This window comes from Corvus cornix, chromosome 4A (assembly GCF_000738735.6).
Source record: "Corvus cornix cornix isolate S_Up_H32 chromosome 4A, ASM73873v5, whole genome shotgun sequence".
Taxonomy (NCBI): Eukaryota; Metazoa; Chordata; class Aves; order Passeriformes; family Corvidae; genus Corvus; species Corvus cornix.
The window spans coordinates 9,425,875-9,444,141 of NC_047058.1; the positions used below are offsets into that span (position 1 = coordinate 9,425,875).

General features: G+C 39.1%; 1 protein-coding gene across 9 annotated transcripts in view; it reads right to left on the minus strand.

The window, feature by feature from the left end:
- Window positions 1–2,383: 2,383 nt before the first annotated feature.
- The window catches only part of KIAA1210 (KIAA1210 ortholog), a 67,458-nt gene continuing 51,574 nt past the window's right edge, over window positions 2,384–18,267 (minus strand). For all 9 annotated transcript variants that reach the window (XM_010407659.4, XM_010407657.4, XM_019290798.3 and 6 more), the window contains one exon: window positions 2,384–17,736. In XM_010407659.4, coding sequence (XP_010405961.1) covers window positions 17,564–17,736 — 173 coding nt within the window. In that variant the 3' untranslated portion in view covers window positions 2,384–17,563. The remainder of the gene's footprint in view (window positions 17,737–18,267) is intronic.

Here is an 18,267-nt window from a genome sequence, read left to right on the forward strand (position 1 = left end):
TTTGTTTGTAAAACATCCTTTTGTGCACTGTAATGAACTTGAAATGAAAAGTTATACTCTCATATCACTGAACAGAGTACTGTTCAGCTACCTCTATATAAGTTTGAAGTAATTGGTTTTTTCTGGATTTGTTTGCATTGTCACATAAAATATATTTTAAAAAATCATAGTCCAAAGAACCTGTATGTGTTTGTAGATATGCTTATAACTATGTTGTACCAACAAAGTCTGTGTGGAGAGTTGTTTCCTAATTAAAATTTTTGTGTTCTTTACTCTTTGGCTTGCATAACAACTACAAAGGTGAACAAATATTACATGGGAGCTGTTTTTTGTAGGTGTTTTAGATAAAGGAACAAAGAACAACTCCTAGATCCTGCAGTTACACAACAACACTTGAAGTGAAGAAGCCAAACCATAGGAATTAAGTTGTTCAAACCTCAGATGCTGTAAAAGAGGACAATATGTGCTGCTGCTTTTTTTGGATTTTTTGGGTTTGGTTTTATTTCCCCTCCTCTCTTCCTTTGTTGCTGTGATAAAGTAAAAATAATGGGAGCTGAAGAAGGCCTGGCTTACTGCACTACCCTGCACTTCTCTGGGCTTTGGTTCCTCTGATGCATTACTGTTTGCTTTACAGATTGCTGTGATTTAAACCTATGACCAGGGTACTTTTCATTTACAGTCTCACACAAGAATGCATCCTAGCCACATTTAAACTGTGTCTGTGTGGGAATGAAAGGACTGTTTTCAGTGATGACCATTTAAGAAGTTCCATAGGGCTATCAAACTCAACTTCACAGAGAAAGCTAGATAATACCTTTATTCATAAACCTCAGATTAAGAGTTTACAAAAAATATGAAGATTTGAAAAATGTTTGCAAGTTACATATGTATGGGCTGCTTCTTTTGCCTTGTCACTTAAGCAAGATGTAGCATGCTTGTGACTTGCTGCCTAAGCCTCAGCCACTGCTGGGGTAACAGGTTGCCTTCCTGGCCTCTTAGGTAAGCTTGTTCAGGCTCTGCATTTACTTCAGAATCCAGGGCACAGGCTAAGGCCTATGGTGAGCCTACAACTCATGTCAAGGCCTGTGTTATATGTAACAAAATACATTTGTGTCTGATCAGAGGAAGCTTTGGTTGAAGTGCATTTTCATCAGGAAATAGTAAATAGTCAAAACTGAAGCTTTTCTTGGGAACGTGTTGATTTAAACTATTGTTTTTAAGTCATAACTTTAGTTTTGAAAGCTTTAAGAGCAGTTATAAAAAAGAGGGGTCTAGATGCAATATGAAACAGAATTTAACCCAAATATAGGATAGCAAAATATTTCCCAACTACTTTCTCACTATGTCCTCGTTTTATAACAGTGTACCTACACAGATTGATTCAAATGATATTTGAAATATGCTAAAGTCATCTACACTTACATAATGCTTCATATTAAAATGATCACTAGCAATTTTGGATGATTTCTACCCTGTAAAGCAGTTAAAGGAAAACCACTGCTTCCAGTCAGCCTTTGCTTCCCCAGTTCCCTGACACAAGACCCTGTCCTGACTTTGCTGTGAGTGGGATCAGGACCCTGTGCCATACTGGGCAAAGGGAAGGGCTTGCCATGGGGCAGCTCCTGGCTGAGACCTGCCACAGCTTTGAAAATGTTGTCAGTAATATGCTTTTATTCTGTGAATGAGATGCCACAAAATCCTGGAACATCTCTTAGTGTGCCATAGTTCTCTGTATGACTGGGTGAAAGATACAATGGCAACAGTTTTTATCTTCAAAAGAGGTGCTGACTTCGTAGTTTCCTCTGCTGTAGGAACCATGGATTGCCTGGTCTTTGCTCCATACTACTCACAACCAAGGGCAAGGTAAGGAATGCCATCTCTCAGCCTCTTGGCCACATGTACAGATGAAAGAAGATGGAAACTGCATTACTAAACTATTGTAGGGCTGGGATGGGTTTTTAACGGTCTTTCTGATTTTCAAACAGGCTTTTATTATCAGTCACTAATACCAAGTTCTCTAAAACCTACACAACAGAACTGGTTATGTCACGCTTACTAGACAAGAGTAATGTTATATTTTAACTACACAGATAAATTGTATATTGATACCAAAAATTAATATACAGAGGCTACTAGAAAACTGATGTAAAGACCAAGCTTTGGTATGAAGACCAGCTTTCAGCTGCCACATACTGAATACTTTATTTCTTAGGATAGGATGACTCAAGTAGTTAAAGCCCAAAAATCACTGGCTGAAAGAATCTATGTAAGGAAAGCATGCACATGCTGTCAATATCAGTTTTATGCCAGTGTAACATCTTTTGTTTCAGTAGATCTGCTCTTCATTTATAATTCCATATAAATGAAAGGAGAATTAAGCTATTTATGTAAGTGACTTTATTTATGTAACTGACTTATGCTGTATTATGTGATGGCAAAGAAAACCAAGCACATGTCTCTTCTGTGTTTTCTATGAGCTACAGAAAGATTTTGTAAAAGTAATGCTAGCAATAAACAGTTTTTTCTATGTGACATTAGAAATTCATTCTCATCCACAGGGACGTTTTATCATGAGTAGAATACAGGGTAATAGATGATACGATAATGTGGAAGGGTTTTAGCAAGTCTGCAGACAGTCTAGAAAATGTGAAAGCTGCACATCACAATTTAGACTGCAAATCAGTTCAACAAAGCAATTGTTATTCAGGCTCTTCCTTGGATGAGTCAGTGATTTGTACTGTGACTATTAGTACTGGATGTACCATCTAAAATTCATTTTGAAAGATTACTGAAGCATTAATGATTTTAAAATCAGTTCTACAAGTATTTTTTTATCAATGATAAGTCCAAACGCTATCAGGGCTAAAGAGCATACACAAGGATTTTCAACATAGTGGAATTAAGGGGGTTTTTTACATGCTTTTACATTGTTTTTTACCCCTCAGTGAATGATGACTATATAATATTTAGGAAATCAGGGTCAGTAGAGTAAACCTTTCTGTAGCAATGTGGCAGACACACCTTTCGTAACTCATAAAGTCACTACTGGAAAGGCACAACTGGGTCACAGAAGTGCATGGTGGGATGCTGCTTTCCAGTTATGCAACCAGGGTAACTAAAGGTTAGAGCAAGTACTTGAATAACGAGCTTTTTGCCAGAAAGAGTCGAACAGAAAACCACAGTGTTTTTAAATGCTGGCTTCTGAGCAGCAGCCACCTAACGTGTCTAGTTAGGAGTCATCAAACCGAAATAGAACCGGATGCGTCAGAACTTTGAAGAATGGCAGTTCAACATCCCAAAAGAAAAATACATCTGCTTGTATTCCAAAAGCAGATTCTACCGGTTCTCTCATTCCCACAGATGATACTAGAGACATTTGCAGCGTGCTGCTCCACTTTTTCTCCTGGCTCACTGTAACTGGCTTTATCACTCATATCATCTTTTTACTTTCTCCATCATCCAGCAACATTTCCAACTTTAAGGAATTCCACAGTTTGCCCCGTTCTCTTTCCTCCTTCTATGCATATGTTGCTGGATTACTTCTAATAAACATAATTAGTGCAGAATTCTTACCTAACTTCTGACAGAAGAAAGAAGAGAGAAAGGAAACTGTGTTTCCACACTACAATGATTTTCTGAGGTTTGGGGGGCTAGGACCATAGCCCAAGGGCACAAATTATGACATAACCAGCAACTAACTCCCATCAGGTTCAGGGATATTAGTTACAAAAACTGAAGGCTATTGCAAAGAGACTAAAGAAAATGATAGTCTTTTAATCACAATTACATGTCCTGTTACAGCTGCACACCAGATAAATATATTAATCAAAATGACCTCATTTTAGGCATGCGTAGCAGTGTGTTATATAACCATGTTAAGTATGCTATTTTATTTCCCTCCCGCCAAGGAGAAACGGTGTTTGTCTCACAAGAGTTCCAAATAAGTCTGGTTATAAAGTGATGGGGAAAAGAACAGGAGGGAGAGACAAAAGTGAGAGCATTAATAAGCAAAATGACTCATTTCCCAAGTGCAGAGGTGATGTTAAACTCCACTTCTATCTCACAAGCTCTGTAGGAAACTAATGTTGTCATCAGCAGTCTCAGCATTCCTAACATGCCCAGTATTTCTCAGAATGGCAAAAACAGATGTGTGACAAGGATGGAAACTACGTCTTTTGAGACCTCATTGGTTCACAGCATTCCTGATTTGTTTTCAAAGCTGTTTTTGAAGGCTGCCTCCATAAACAGGGACTTTGCAGAATCCCCATCAATCTTTTTGTTGCTCCCTACTTCGGTGAAAAGTGGCATTCAATTAATTCTTTTCTAGTGCTACTAATGATGCTTTAAACAAGCTCAAAAGCACCCTTAAAAGTAGAATACATCCCCACACATACAACAAGGCTGAGGCTTGTCTAGATTCATACTGCACTACAGAAAAAAGGACCAAGAGGCGTACATTTTTGCAATATAAGATCACTCAGCCAGAGAACTCTGATAAGTGCTGAAAATGTGAAAAACAAATGGCAGGGTATGCATTTCCCGTTTGCTCAATACACACACATAAAAGAAACACTGTGTAGGCTTCACTGCAGCATACCAGTGCGTCCAAAACTCAAAGGTTAGTTACATAAATGATAAGGCGTGGGCTTAAATGCTTCATTCAGCTTGTTAATTACTTGCTTTGTGGCCTGAGCCAATGTTCTGAAGCAGGTTCATCCAATATTGTGCTGCTTCCTCTGAATTTTCATTTACTGTATTAAGCTGAAGTGCTGGGAACAATTTGTTGCAATACCTAGGAAGAATCTGTTTTCTTTTCAAGCAATTCACAGAACAAACTTACTCAGACCAATCCACAGATGCTCTTTAAATGTCCTTGCTATTTCAGAAAATTATGAAATTTAATTCTTTGAGTATTCTCCTTAAACAAGGAACTGCTGGCTGCATAAATATGCATGTGTTATTGGCGTATGTTTGAGGGTTCCTTTTTTGTGTTCTTTTCAATCTACAGATCCAATGTGGGGAAATGAATGGCAATGTGTTAGAAAACGCTCAAAATGCTTATTATGTCTCTGGCAGAATAAAAGAAGCTACATTTAAATAGCAGATGGAAATATTTCCACCTTCAATTCAGTTAACTGGGACACCTCATTGATAAGGTTCTTTAATGCCATGGCTATGAACAAGACCTCATTATTGAACAGCCCATCCCAATCCAGACAAACCAACTATTTCCTGAGATGCGCAGGCAGAAACTGGAGTTCAGAATTCCTTACCTCTGTGGAAATAAATAATATTATGTTGGCAGCAAACTGTAGTTTTACCTCAAGATCTCTCCTCAAGATTGCACCTGGGAAACCTGAGATTCACATCTAGCAACAGAATTTAAAATTAAAACTTCCTAACGTGCTTTGTTTTCAGCAGTGTATGCTTGCAGACAACTTGATTTGCAACTCAGACATGGGCTAAGAAGCCTATGAAGATCTTGAATTTAACAGCTACAATAACGTGGAAGCAAATTGAACACAACCATCTCAGTTGTTTTTGACTACCTGCATTTTAAAAATTAAGAAACATCCTTCAAACATCACCTTTCTTTTTCTACATGAAGGCTCCATCTTTTCTTTCTTTGGTAAGGATGTCACTTAGAGATTTCTGAGTCACAAATGCAGATTAGCATTTGGATTTGAATTACATGTCAAAAAAAGGAGGCTGACTGAAATGGAAACCTCATCCAGTCCATTATATGGACCAACTGCAAAGCACAGATCACAGCTGCAAATCTGGGCTGAAGCTATCTGCTGTATGGATTGCTGAGGGAGAGGTGATGACGTTATCCTGTTGTCACCCTATGTAAAACCTTCTTTCTGTATAATTCTCCAGACTTTTCAGGATTATTACTTCTGAAGTTGCTCATTCCTTTTGGTTCTGCATTTCATATTATTTTTCCTACTTCTACTGACTTGCTTTACTTTGCACATTTCGTTATGTCCTGCCCATGGGTCATATCACATCATTTCATCAATATTTCACCAGAATTACTTACTACTGGAATCAGTATGGATTTCTGCTTAAAAATTGATGCTGCAATATGGCCACACATTTCCATCCTTATGCACCTGTTCCTCTTGAGTTACAATCCCTCCATGTCTTAATACTTCCATTCTCCACATTGTTCAGAACAGCAGAGTATTCTTAACTGTATTTAAACTATATAATGAATAAAATGTCTAAGTTAGAAAATGTATAAAAATGCCTTTTCCATTAGCAAGTGAGACTTAGCCACACTATTTAGCTGATTTCACTACACAGATCACTTTTGTCTTCAGGCTAAACATTGTTTCTTCAAATTGAAGATGAAAACTACAATTAAATATAGGCCACAGATGTTCAGGATGCAGAGGACAAAAATATAGGTTTCATAACTCGACAGTCATGCAACCAGTTGCTTTTCACATATCAAAATGAATATTAATTTTATGATCTTATTTACCCTTAATCTAAACACAAATAAACCTGTGAGGAGTCCTTAAAAGGTGAGACTTAAAGGAAGATGTTTCTGATCTATTTTAATCTCAGATAGTACTTTCCTCAAGATGTTCATTATTTTCTGATTTAACTTCAGGTCGCTAAAAACTCAGACATCCAGTTCTCCATTGCATTAATGAGACACCTAAATAATTTTGAAGATTTCAGTCTTAATTTTGTCACATATGTGTCAAAGGCTAGACAGTTTTAAAATAATATTTATTATATATAGATGTTATTTACCCTACTGCATTTTACTTAAAGTATCTACCCTGACAGTCAAAGTCCTGTCTGGCACTGGCTGTGTGATGCCCTGCAGCAGTGAAACCTTCATCTAGTAGAGCACAGTCACACATGCAAGAGACAACATTTTTATAGCAGCTGAATCTAGACTATGGAATTTAATCCTGTGGCAGATAAAAATCATCAGGGGAATAAGCATGTCTGTACTTACGTAAAAATCCCTTTTTTCAACTTAGCTTCCCTCTAGTAAATCACACATATTAATTCTCTCACACAAAAATAAAGCGGCAAACAAAACAAGTTTCTCCATTTGTAAATGGAGACAATGTAAAAATGAATGTTCTTCTTACAACTATTTATACTTTTAGCCTAGATTAATACAGAACTTCACTTGCAATATGGTCCTGCATGTCCATCATCTCTGAGAAGTTTTAAACAAGGTGGCTGACTTTTAACCGATTTTTTTGACCTTTCTACCATCTGCTTTCAAATTTCAACCTGCCAGCCAATCACCCAACATGCAGGTGCACACAGAGAGAAGGTGGTAATTTTCCAGGTGGCTCTGGACTATCTGCAAGGTGGAGTGGAGAATACAAGGGACAGGGAACAAATGCAGTGGGAAATATGGAAGGGAAGATACACAACTCTGTATGAGGGAAAACTTCTTCAGTGTCAGTATGCACAGAATTAACTTCTTAATTATTCAGAAGACACTTGAATATTTTGGCAGTATGAGCACAGTTCCCAGAATGAGAAATACAAACTGAGCCTTGCCAGGTATTTCACAAGTTTTTTAAACTAAGGCCACAAAGCACTATCTTAATAATAATAACAAAATCAGAATAGGAAGTCAATAGGTTTGCCCACAGTCAATAAAGGCACTCATTCCCACAAGTAGTCATTTTTTGTGATCAACAAGATAGGCTTTGTAGATACGTCAATCTGTATTTCACATTAGTGTGGATATGCAGAACTAGTACGCTTTTATTTTTAAGCTTAAGAAGTTTAATTCAGACACAACACAGAGCCTCACAATGCCATTTTTGCAGCATAATTGCATTCTGAAGAATTCAAATCAGACAAACTAAGAGTCTAAGATTTCTTAGAATAAAATCGATGTAAACATCTAGAAGAGCTCTTGACCCTTTTGCAATGTCTGAGGAACTGGAAAGACACACAAATGAAACACTTAATAAATCTGAATTACAGCTGCTGGTACAAAAACCTAATGTGTGCGTCTACTCGTTCTGGGTCCCCACAGCCTCGCAAAGGCAGAATCAGCTGTTCCCAACCCCTGAAGAAAATCTTCATTAATCTCTTCTAAGAATCTGACACAAGTTGGTTGGGTCTGTCAGGTTCAGCCAAGCTGCATGAGTCAGGTCACACGAGTCAAGAATAGAGTTTTACTGGTAACTTGGAAAGAGAGAGACAGAGAGATGGTTATTTTAAAGACCCTATAATAGCCAGTCTGAATCTGGCAGGCCAGTTCCTCTCCACAGCACAAAGCAAGCTTCTCACAGTTTCTAAATGAAGCACAAAGTCCTTAATGCAGTTACTAAATGAGAAGTGGCATCTCAGTGGGCTGCCTCAGTGGATTAATTTTAAATGCATAATTCAATATAGACCCACATAAACCTTTATGAATAGAAATAGAGGTTATATAAGCATGTTCTTACAGCATATATTGCAAATTTAAAGGCCAGTTTGAGTATAAATCAACTCTATCTTTTACTAATATTTTCACCTTCCCATTGGTTCATTTCTCTAGCAAATGTGCTAATCAGATTACTTCCTCACTCATACATTAAGATGCCTAAAATAAAAACAGCATTTCATTGCCAGAGACCAACTTTTTTCCTCAATCCTTTAAGAAAAGTTTACACTGGGCTTATTCTGTGGAGGCAGTTTGCATCAGCGGTAGTTCAGCAAAGGCACTGAACGTGAAACCACCATTTCACATTGGTCGAAGTCAACCATCCACAAGTCCTGCAGGCACCTGCAGGTCTCACAAAGCCTTGTCTCACCAGAGCATAAAAGATGCTAGACAAGTTTCCATAGCAAACCAGTGCTTGAAGGCAAATTTGCAGAACATTTACATTCCACGAAATAGGTATCAGGCAAGAATGAAGTAGCATATCCTGTAAAAAACAGGCAAAAGCTCTATGTCTACTCCCTGCCTTCTTTGAAGCCAAAACACACACTCTTCGGGGAAACCAGAATGGAAACCAGCTTCCTATTTTCAGCCCTTCCTAGCGAGACAAAATTTGCCTCCAAACATAGGCCTGCATTAGACACAGGCACTTCACTGCTTCTGCAATAAACGATCACAGGTCCAGCAGTTTAGCTCTCATTTCTGTGCTTGAAGTACATAGCTGTTAACTCATCAAAGACTTCAGAAAGCCAAAATAAACTAAGACCTATCCCAAGACTATTTTTCATGCGGTAGATGGACTGTTTCCCATAAATTGATTTCTCTCAATGCACCTCACTGCAATACAAGAAAAAAAAGGTAAGTTTGATGATTCCAGAAATACAAAGTCATCTTTTTATCCAGGGATTAATACTGCCTTCAAGCAAGGTAAATCCCTAGCCCAGTGAATGCCATTTTAGCAAAACTGATTAGCAGCCTCACCAGTTAAAAATATGTCCAAAACATTACTACAATTTATTATCAAGCATAACCAGATTAGTTAGAGTCAGAATGTCAGGCTTGGGCTATTAGTAGAAATATTTATATGTTGATAGTAGCAGCTATTCTGCTATTAGGCTGTATGTTAATAGAGTGAGTCGAAAATGAATACTGTTTATAAGAACAAGAAAATTGCATGGGTTTAAAAATAAAAGCAATCCTCCAAATATCCCCACACTTTGAGGGAGTTCAGATCCAAATTTGGACCAGAGCAGAGCATCTGAATAACAGTTCCACAACACATAGAACCAAAACCTCAATTGAGCTGTGGTCAGCCTGTGAAATCTCCTACCTTGGGACAGCTCAGGGGAGGAAATATCTGCAGTGACATAGAGGAAGTAAAAGAAGACAGTAAAATAGTATTTCTAGTAAGAGACTAGAATTGTTAATTACAAGTAAAGTTCTGAAAGGGATACCTAGGAAATACAGATGTATATTTAACCATTTTTACTCTGTAGGCTATCAGACAGTGTGAATTTGGGGCAATTTCCCCCAATTTCAACACAGTTCTGGCATAGCTAGGAGGAGACTTGACCTCAAGTTGTTTACTGGGATTAATTTTTGAGCAATGCAGAAACAAAAAGGACCAATTATAATCTTATTTAGACCAAACTAATTCCATTGGCTTTAGCGGATTTGTTCCTGTCTGACAGAGCTGTTCCTAAAATCTGAAAGCAAGCCCGAAGTGCCACTTAGCACTGAAATCCTTCTTGTTACTTTACATTTCTCTGGAAAATTGCATGAAGGCTGTTGCTGCTTAGGTCACTTCCTAAAATAAAATATCTTTGCTGCAGTACTGTGGTTACAGACCCATACTGTTAACAAAAACAAATGCAAAAGTCTAGCAAAAGTATGAGCTCTGTCTGGAAAATTGTTGACTTCATCTGCTCAGCCAATACAAATGTGTGTACTCACACTTCTGAAATTCCCATTATTGAACAGAGTGAGAAGACTGACAAGCTGCTCATCTGAGGCAAAGGAATCAGATGTTCCAGCAGCCCTGGCTCTGGACACCGCCAGCATTGCTGGCTCCACTCCTTTCACATGGCAAAAACTACGAAAAAGTAATTTTGAGGACTGGGTTATTATGCAATGGCCTTGGTTACATCAGTACAGCCAGGGAAACACTAGGGGAGAGTAAATAAATGCCAGGGCTTTGCGCCTGAGAGCCGCCTGCGGAGTCTGCAGGAAGCCGAGCCACTGATCCCGCTGGGAAGAGCAGGAGCGGCTCCCGGTCAGCCCCGGCGCTGCTCAGCCCCCAGCTCAGGGTCGGCTCAGACCGCGGGACTCCAGTGCCCAGAGCAGGGATGGGGCGGGACAGTCCAGCCTCCTGCTTCACCCCACTGCTCCCAGGCCAGGTCTCAGACTGCTGACCAGGGCACAGAAGGTCAAGCAGGGAGGGGAATAGACTCTTCCACTCCGTAAGTCTCCACAGAGGGGTCCAGGCATCCCACCACTCCATCCCAGCTCCTTCTGCTATGCCATTAGCTTTCGGGAGATACAAACTGACTTTTTAAAGGAGTGGCATGCATGCTCTAAAAATGAATTAGTCAGAGCAAGCGTGTCTGTATACTCTCACCTTTGAGCTACTGCCTTCAGAGGTGAAATCCATAGGAAAAGATATAAACCAGCACAAACAAATTACATTCACCCAATTTCTGTCAATTCCAGTGACTTTGGTGAAATTGCAAAGGAAACTGTTGAGACATGTAAACTGAGCCCACTAGGCCAAATCAGTGGCTTGCAGTCATAAAGACACCCGTGCTGTAGGAAACCCACTCAGCTAGATTAATCAAACATGCCATGGAACTCACCTGTCTGAATAAGGATTGGCCATAGCTCTCTCAAGAGAGCCCCTACACTGAAGCTGCACAAACACTTGTCCTGCTGTATGACAGGAGGGAGCTTCTGTCCGAACACAAAGCCAAATATGCAGGGTGCCTCTGGGCACAGATGCAAACGCACTGCACGGAGCAGCTACTGCACATGGGCATTTAAAAGACTCTCAGGAGTGACCTATCAAATGTCGCTTTAGAGAAGATGCATTTGCTTGGAACTTCTGACCACTTCAGATACCATTTTGGGGTGCATTACCTAGGAACAAGTGAAGACCTTCACACCCAGCAAGTCTAAGCCAAACATAGGTCCTAGAGGCATTAGGCTGAGCACAGTCACAGAACCACACCAACCTGGTTACCAGGCTTGGATTCCCAGGAGTAAGTGGTAAGACCCAACTTTTCCCTCAACCAAGTATGGTTGGACTCTAGATTGCAACATTACACTTTGTCACATCAGCCCATGCCATATCAGCCCCTGAGTTATATTGTTTGAATTTGCATGACATGGTTCATTATTAAAAAAATAACACACTTTTCTGAAAGCTTTTGTTCCACTTTGCTTAAACATCTCTTAAAAGGGGCCAAATCTAATTTTCACTGTGTCCAGTGAAGAGCAAGACCAGACCTGCAATCGACCTTTGGACAGGCCCCACGAGGTCAGTCCAAGCCCCAGCCCATACTGAACTGTGATGGAGTACTTTGCAGAATTTGGGCTTTACTAGCAAGACATGCTCTGAAATTATTAAATAAATAGCAAATATGATCTGATATTGATTCTTTTAGCATTTTACAGGCAATTAGTTTGTGATTATTCTACCACAATATGTAGTACACATTACAGCCAAAGCTCTTATTTTATAACCAATGCAAAGTAAGGAGACAGTTATTTTTTTATCGGGATCATAACTCTAAGGATGCTTATGTAATAAATTGTTCTGTCAAAGTGGAAGAAAAACCCCCATAAAACAAGGCTCTGTTCTGATTTGTTTTCATGCAACTACAGATGAAGTCACTCATCTTTGGGTAGAACTCCCTTTACGAATTAAATGCTGTACTAAAAGATTTTTATTCTTCCTCTTGGAAACATGTATGACTCAAGATCCAAACTGAGTAAATGCCTCTTGTGTTTAAAACACAGCTCTAGTTTAATGTAGATATATCCTAATTTGTACATCTAGCTGTGACAGAAATGTCACTTTATTTACTCCTGTATGAATAAAACATGTTTCTACAGCTCACAAAGTCCAGTGAAGTTATTTCATCCCACAGGCGCAACTGGTAAATTTGCACCTTTGGGGTGCAAGTCACCCCTGCACTACTGCTCAGTGACTGTCACTTTACCCCCCTTGCCCACGTCACCAGTGATGTAGACGTAGCACAGCCTGAGTGTCACCCACGAGGAGCCAACCAGCAACATCCCCTCCTGCTTTGTCAGCTCTCAGCGCTGCCAGTGACACCTTTAGGGGAGGCTGCTGCATGGAATTTAAACTCCATGGAAACACAACACAGCCCCAGGACTTCGACCCTTTCCCATACATTGCTGCAGTTGCTACAGTGAACTTATTGTGTAACTTGGAAGAAGTTGCCTCAATGCCACAGAAACATATTCCTGAGCAACGTGGAAAGGCTCTAATTTTAAAGCAGTCAACCCCATCCTTCTGTGTTGGAAAAATACCTGTAAATCAAAACTAATTTGGAGTCAGAATGATATAATAGGGAAAATGCAACGAACTATTAGCTTAACCACATAGATTAGGGTGAACTTTGAACAAGGGTTGCCAGTATTTAAAGTATGTGATCTTGGGTCTGTCCGCTTTTCATCCAAATTCTGTAAAATAGGACTGACTACAAAACAGGTTAAGTAAAAATTGGGTTTTGATCTCACAAATGAAAAGTAATAATGCTTAGAGAGGGAAGCAACATATTCTGAGGCAGAGAGAAGAAAAGCCTGGAATGAGTCTTCTGGGTACCAAACAACCTTCTCCATGTAGGTTATTTATGTCAATCAACCTCTTCCTCTGTCTTTCTATTTCTACATCATATGAAATTATATAAATTAAATACTCTGCACTTCATCCATTTCCATACCTGCTTCTTGTTTAGTGACTAACTTGGCTTACAGATCAGTCCAAGAATTGACAGTTAATAATCCTGTTTAGACAATCTGCCTCCAGATTTTTCTTCTTTGAACTGCCTCTAAAAAATAAACAGCTATTAAAATAGCTTCTTTTTTAATCACTCCTAGCACAATGAGAATAAAAATAGCATCTCAGATTTTCCATAGTCAATAATCTGCCCCTCAAGTCAGAGCAAGCTGCTACACTTTGGTTTAGCTCACTCCTGAGAAGTTGCATTTTGAATGCACAGATCATACAGCAATTCCATTTAAAGTGCTGCACAGCTATGGACTTAATCAGCAGCTCACAACAGGTTTTGATTTGCAGTGCAGTCATGGTGCTCACCTACTTAACATGGTTCAAAGCAACAAGGTCTGGTATCCCTTATGTGCAAAGAGAAATGCAGGAAGAGCCACTATTTAAAGGTCCCTTTCAGTGTCCTTCCTTGGGCTTAGATCCATCCCACTATGGAAAAGTAATTTGAATTGTAGCTTCCCATTCTAAGCCTTTCATTTCTCAAGCTGAACTTTCATTCATCATCGAGGCATGCCCCTTTAAGTATCTAGATGGAAATACCTGAGTAACCTTTTTCTTCTGGGCAGATGCATGGGTTTGTGTTCCAAGTTCAGAATCTACAGTTTATTTCACCTGCCTACTTCCATAAAAGACATAAAAAGCTGTTTTCAATGAAAAACAGAGGTTTCAGTGAACCTCTGCATGAAGAACTATCCCAGGCTGTAGCCTGCAACAAATATTGATACTTTGGGTGCAATACTTCCTGACTACATAGAGGAGACAGAATTCTATAGTACAGCAAGCAAATCAAGGTCAGAACCCTGAACAGATGTTCAGATTCCCCAAGAGGTTCCACACCATCATTACTAACATTCTGGTGATGATTGATGTGACAAATTTGTCAAATCTTATAACCAGGATAAATCTCTAACAAAATTTTAGGCAGGCTAACAAACACTGGAGGAAAAGACAAAGAGAAATATTTGCCTTTTTTATTAGGCTGCTAATCACATCTCTTATTACCTGTATCCTTCAGATCTATCCTCTTCCAGGAACAGTTCTAAAGGACAGCGTACCCTCACAGGCTAATACCTTTCCTGTATTGACCTGAAAAGCACTTAGGAGAGCAGGTGGCACATACTCAGGAACTGCAGCTTTTCTGAGCTGAGAATTTCTACTGTAATACTTCAAAACTAATTACATCTTTTATTCTAGACAACAGCCCTACATGAGAAGGCGAGAGTTTAGTGCTTTCCTCCCATTGTAACAGTGCTCATACAAACACACTGAAATCTTCCTCCTGCGCCGCTCAGGCATGGCACCAGCTCCCTCTGCTGTCACACAGAGCCAGGTCCCAGGCACAGCGAATTGCAGAGACCGCTTCCTACATCCTCCACTACAGATTCTGAGCCATAAAACCTCACAGTGAAATCCTGCAACGAACTCTGCACTTCAACACAGCTTATTTTCAAAGACAGTGACTGTGTCTAGAAAAAATCACCCAAAATTAGCTTATTATATTTACTCACTGAACATCTAAAAACTACACTAGGACAACAAGAAATCAAAACCATGCTAATAGTTACCAACTTCTGTAAATGCATCAATAAACCATTGATATTTCAACATTTATCTTATAATCCCATCTTCTAACCTCCTGTGATTACATGAGACTCAGTTTTGATGTTTTCTCTACATGCTTTTTGTTCTTAATTGCACAGAGAGACTTGAAGACATAATTGCAGAAATCCAGAATGCAAGTGGATTTCAAATATACATCACAGGATTCTCTTGTGTTTTCCTTCTTTGTTAAAGCACGGCAAAAATGTCCTCAAGCAGCTTCTTTGAACACATGCAAACAAGTATTTTCAAGGCTTCCTATGACCACAAGTGGCTGCCTTCAAACCAACTCTGCACTGAAGGAGCAATAACTCAACTCCAGAATAACAGGAGAGCCATTAGCTCTCTCACGATGTTTTAAACTTAGATTTAGAAAAGTTCCTTAGTCTGACCAGCTGTGCCAATCAGTCTTAAGTCACACAAAATCACCTCAAATCTATGCAGTTTGTCCATGTACAGAGTCAATATTGACCAAAGACCTCTTTTTATTTCTTCCTTAATGAATGAGGGCCATCCATCCCTCTTCTTTTCCCAGAAATTATATCATCATCACTGGCAACAGCTTTTAATAGTAAACCAAATATGGAAATGGAATACAAAAGGGGTTCCTTCAAGACAAGGATTACAAAAACATATATACATACCAAACATAAAAGACAAGAAGAATATTAAGATCAAAAGGAAACACAGGGAAAGAGAGATTATAGTATCCTTTGCAGTACTTTGGGTGAAGAATCACTATCCACATTAACAGAATGAGAAGAGAGCTGGCTAAATATAGAAAGACCTGTATTTTACACAGGGTCAGTAAGCTTGTGGTGGAATGACAGCTGTACAAAATTTCAGGAATCAAAGCGGAGTATATTCATTTACATTACACTCAGAAGGTCCAGAGAAATACAAATGTTTCAGTTCTTTGTAAGGAAAGATATGTGTCCTAAAGCAGAGGAAAACAAGCTACAAAATAGGCATCAATTACCAAGCCAATGTGAATCTCCTACTCTTTCTGGTCTTAGTCTAGGATAAATAGTATCTATAGATTCTGAGCCTCCCTGGGCAAGTAAGTTTTCACCCATGTAATAAAAAATTAAAAATCACAGTCTAGCTCCTAATACTGTTTTCAAATTGCAAAAGCTACAGATTAAATTCAGGCCAAGACTGGAAGATTAAAGTCTTGCTTGAGCTGATCTGCAACCAAATTTTTTTTGGTTTGCAGTTAATCTTATCAATAGATAATATTTTCCTTTAAAAATTCCGACCAACTTTCCAGCTAAAAACAGTCCATCAGCCAAGTCAGCCTTCAAATTTTGCACTGATTGTAAACAAAAACTACATAAACATGCAACGCTGCAAGAAGTGGAAGGACCAGTAAGTGCCACTGTCACTTAAGCCACCAATATCTCTTCACAAAGCTTATTTTTCAAGTGTCTGCATCCTTCAAAGTCAATAGCAAAACTTTTGTTAGTTTAAGTGACTGCAAGGCCAGGTCCTGAGAGAATAATCCTGCCTCAGCTGCACATTCTCAGACTGATGTTGAGTCAATGGTCAAAGACTGATGAGACAAGAAGAAAAGCAGATGCCCCTTTCATGACTAATATTAGATACAATTGACTAAATATACATCCTTACGAACATGGAGAGTGGCATTTCTTGAAAACAAGATGCCACTTTCTAAGGAGCAAGTTCTCCCCCCAACACACTCTTTAAGAGAGACAACTGGCTGAGGAATCTCACCAAAAAAATCACTATTTGCCATAATTAAAGAAAGGATTTTTTTAGTAGAATGTTTAAATTATCCCAGATTTCTAATGGTATAACAAAAAGCAGATTATATGCTACAGTATGGTGGTTTTCCAGTGCATGGGAGAGAATGGGTGTGTAGCTCTGGGCCATTCCAGTGGGTATCTGTGAGCAAAGCACAAGACCAACTGTACTGTGACTTCAAACCACACAAAAGCCAGAATCACTCCAACTCACGATGTGTTTAGATCTTACAGCTGTCACGAAACAGATCCATTAACAATCTGGACCAAAGTCAGGCTGCCCATCACAGAGGACAAGAGAAAGAAGTGTGATGACATCAATGTCCATGACTCATGATGCGTCAGTGCCCAGCATTGTATCTATTTTATAGCATACATTAATTTCTTAGCTGAAAGCCAAACTGTACAAAATACTGTATGGTCTTTTTAAAAGAAACTTAAAAACACATTTTTCTAGAGAAACGTTTCAAAAGCCTGAAGCATGTCTTCTTATAATATCACCATCAGATGTGTAAGCATATAAAAATTAATCAAATCTTCCTAGTGTTTGGTAGTAGGAAATGCTCAGCTTCCTAATACATCAAATTAAGCCCACAATGGCATTTCTTCATTGTGTATTTACATACAACAGTCTGACCAAAACTTTTAAGGCTCTTATTTCTCATAAAAGAAAAAAAAGGTCACAGTAAAGAAGGGATTAAATGGAGTTAACACAGCTATTGGCAATGCAAAGAAGGATGCTCGTGTCATTTGCTATTGCACAATCTGGGGCATTTCACTCCATGCTTTGGCTTTTTTCTTGGCCAGGGACAGCCAGGGCGGTTCAGCAGGACTGCAGGGTGTCATTGGCAGGTTAGAGGAGTGCCTTGCTTCCTTTTCAACAGCAGGAACCACAGATGCTTCCTGAGAAATAGGTCCAGCTTTACCTGGCAACGAGAAGATACACATCACTCATCAGAAGGCTAGAGAGTTAAAAACTCAATTTCTGCCAATAATATTTTCTTCTCTCTAAAGAAACTGTTTTACACCCCAAAATGCTTGTGACTCACCAATAAGTCAAAGGAATTGTTAACTGGCTATTGCTGGCACTCTCTGGTCCAGCTACAGCAATGGTGAGGAACAGCTATTGCAACAGGAAAATAGATACTAAACAGTGAGTAATGTGTCCATTAAAAAATCTTTTCCTCAGTCCAAACAGCAAGTGTCTAAGCCCATATAAATGAAGGACATTTTTCAAAATTCTTCAAGCATGTGAAGACTATAGTCCCAGTTATTTCTCTAATTCATATTCTTGGTTACTATATTTCTTAATTTTTCAAACACTTGATTTCTATTAAAGGGCACAGCAAGGAGTTCCACAGGCAAATTCTGCTCTGCGAGTGCAGGAAAATCTAGGAATAAGATCCCTGAGTATGCAGGAAAACAGAAACAAAATAGCTGCAGGATAAGGATCACCC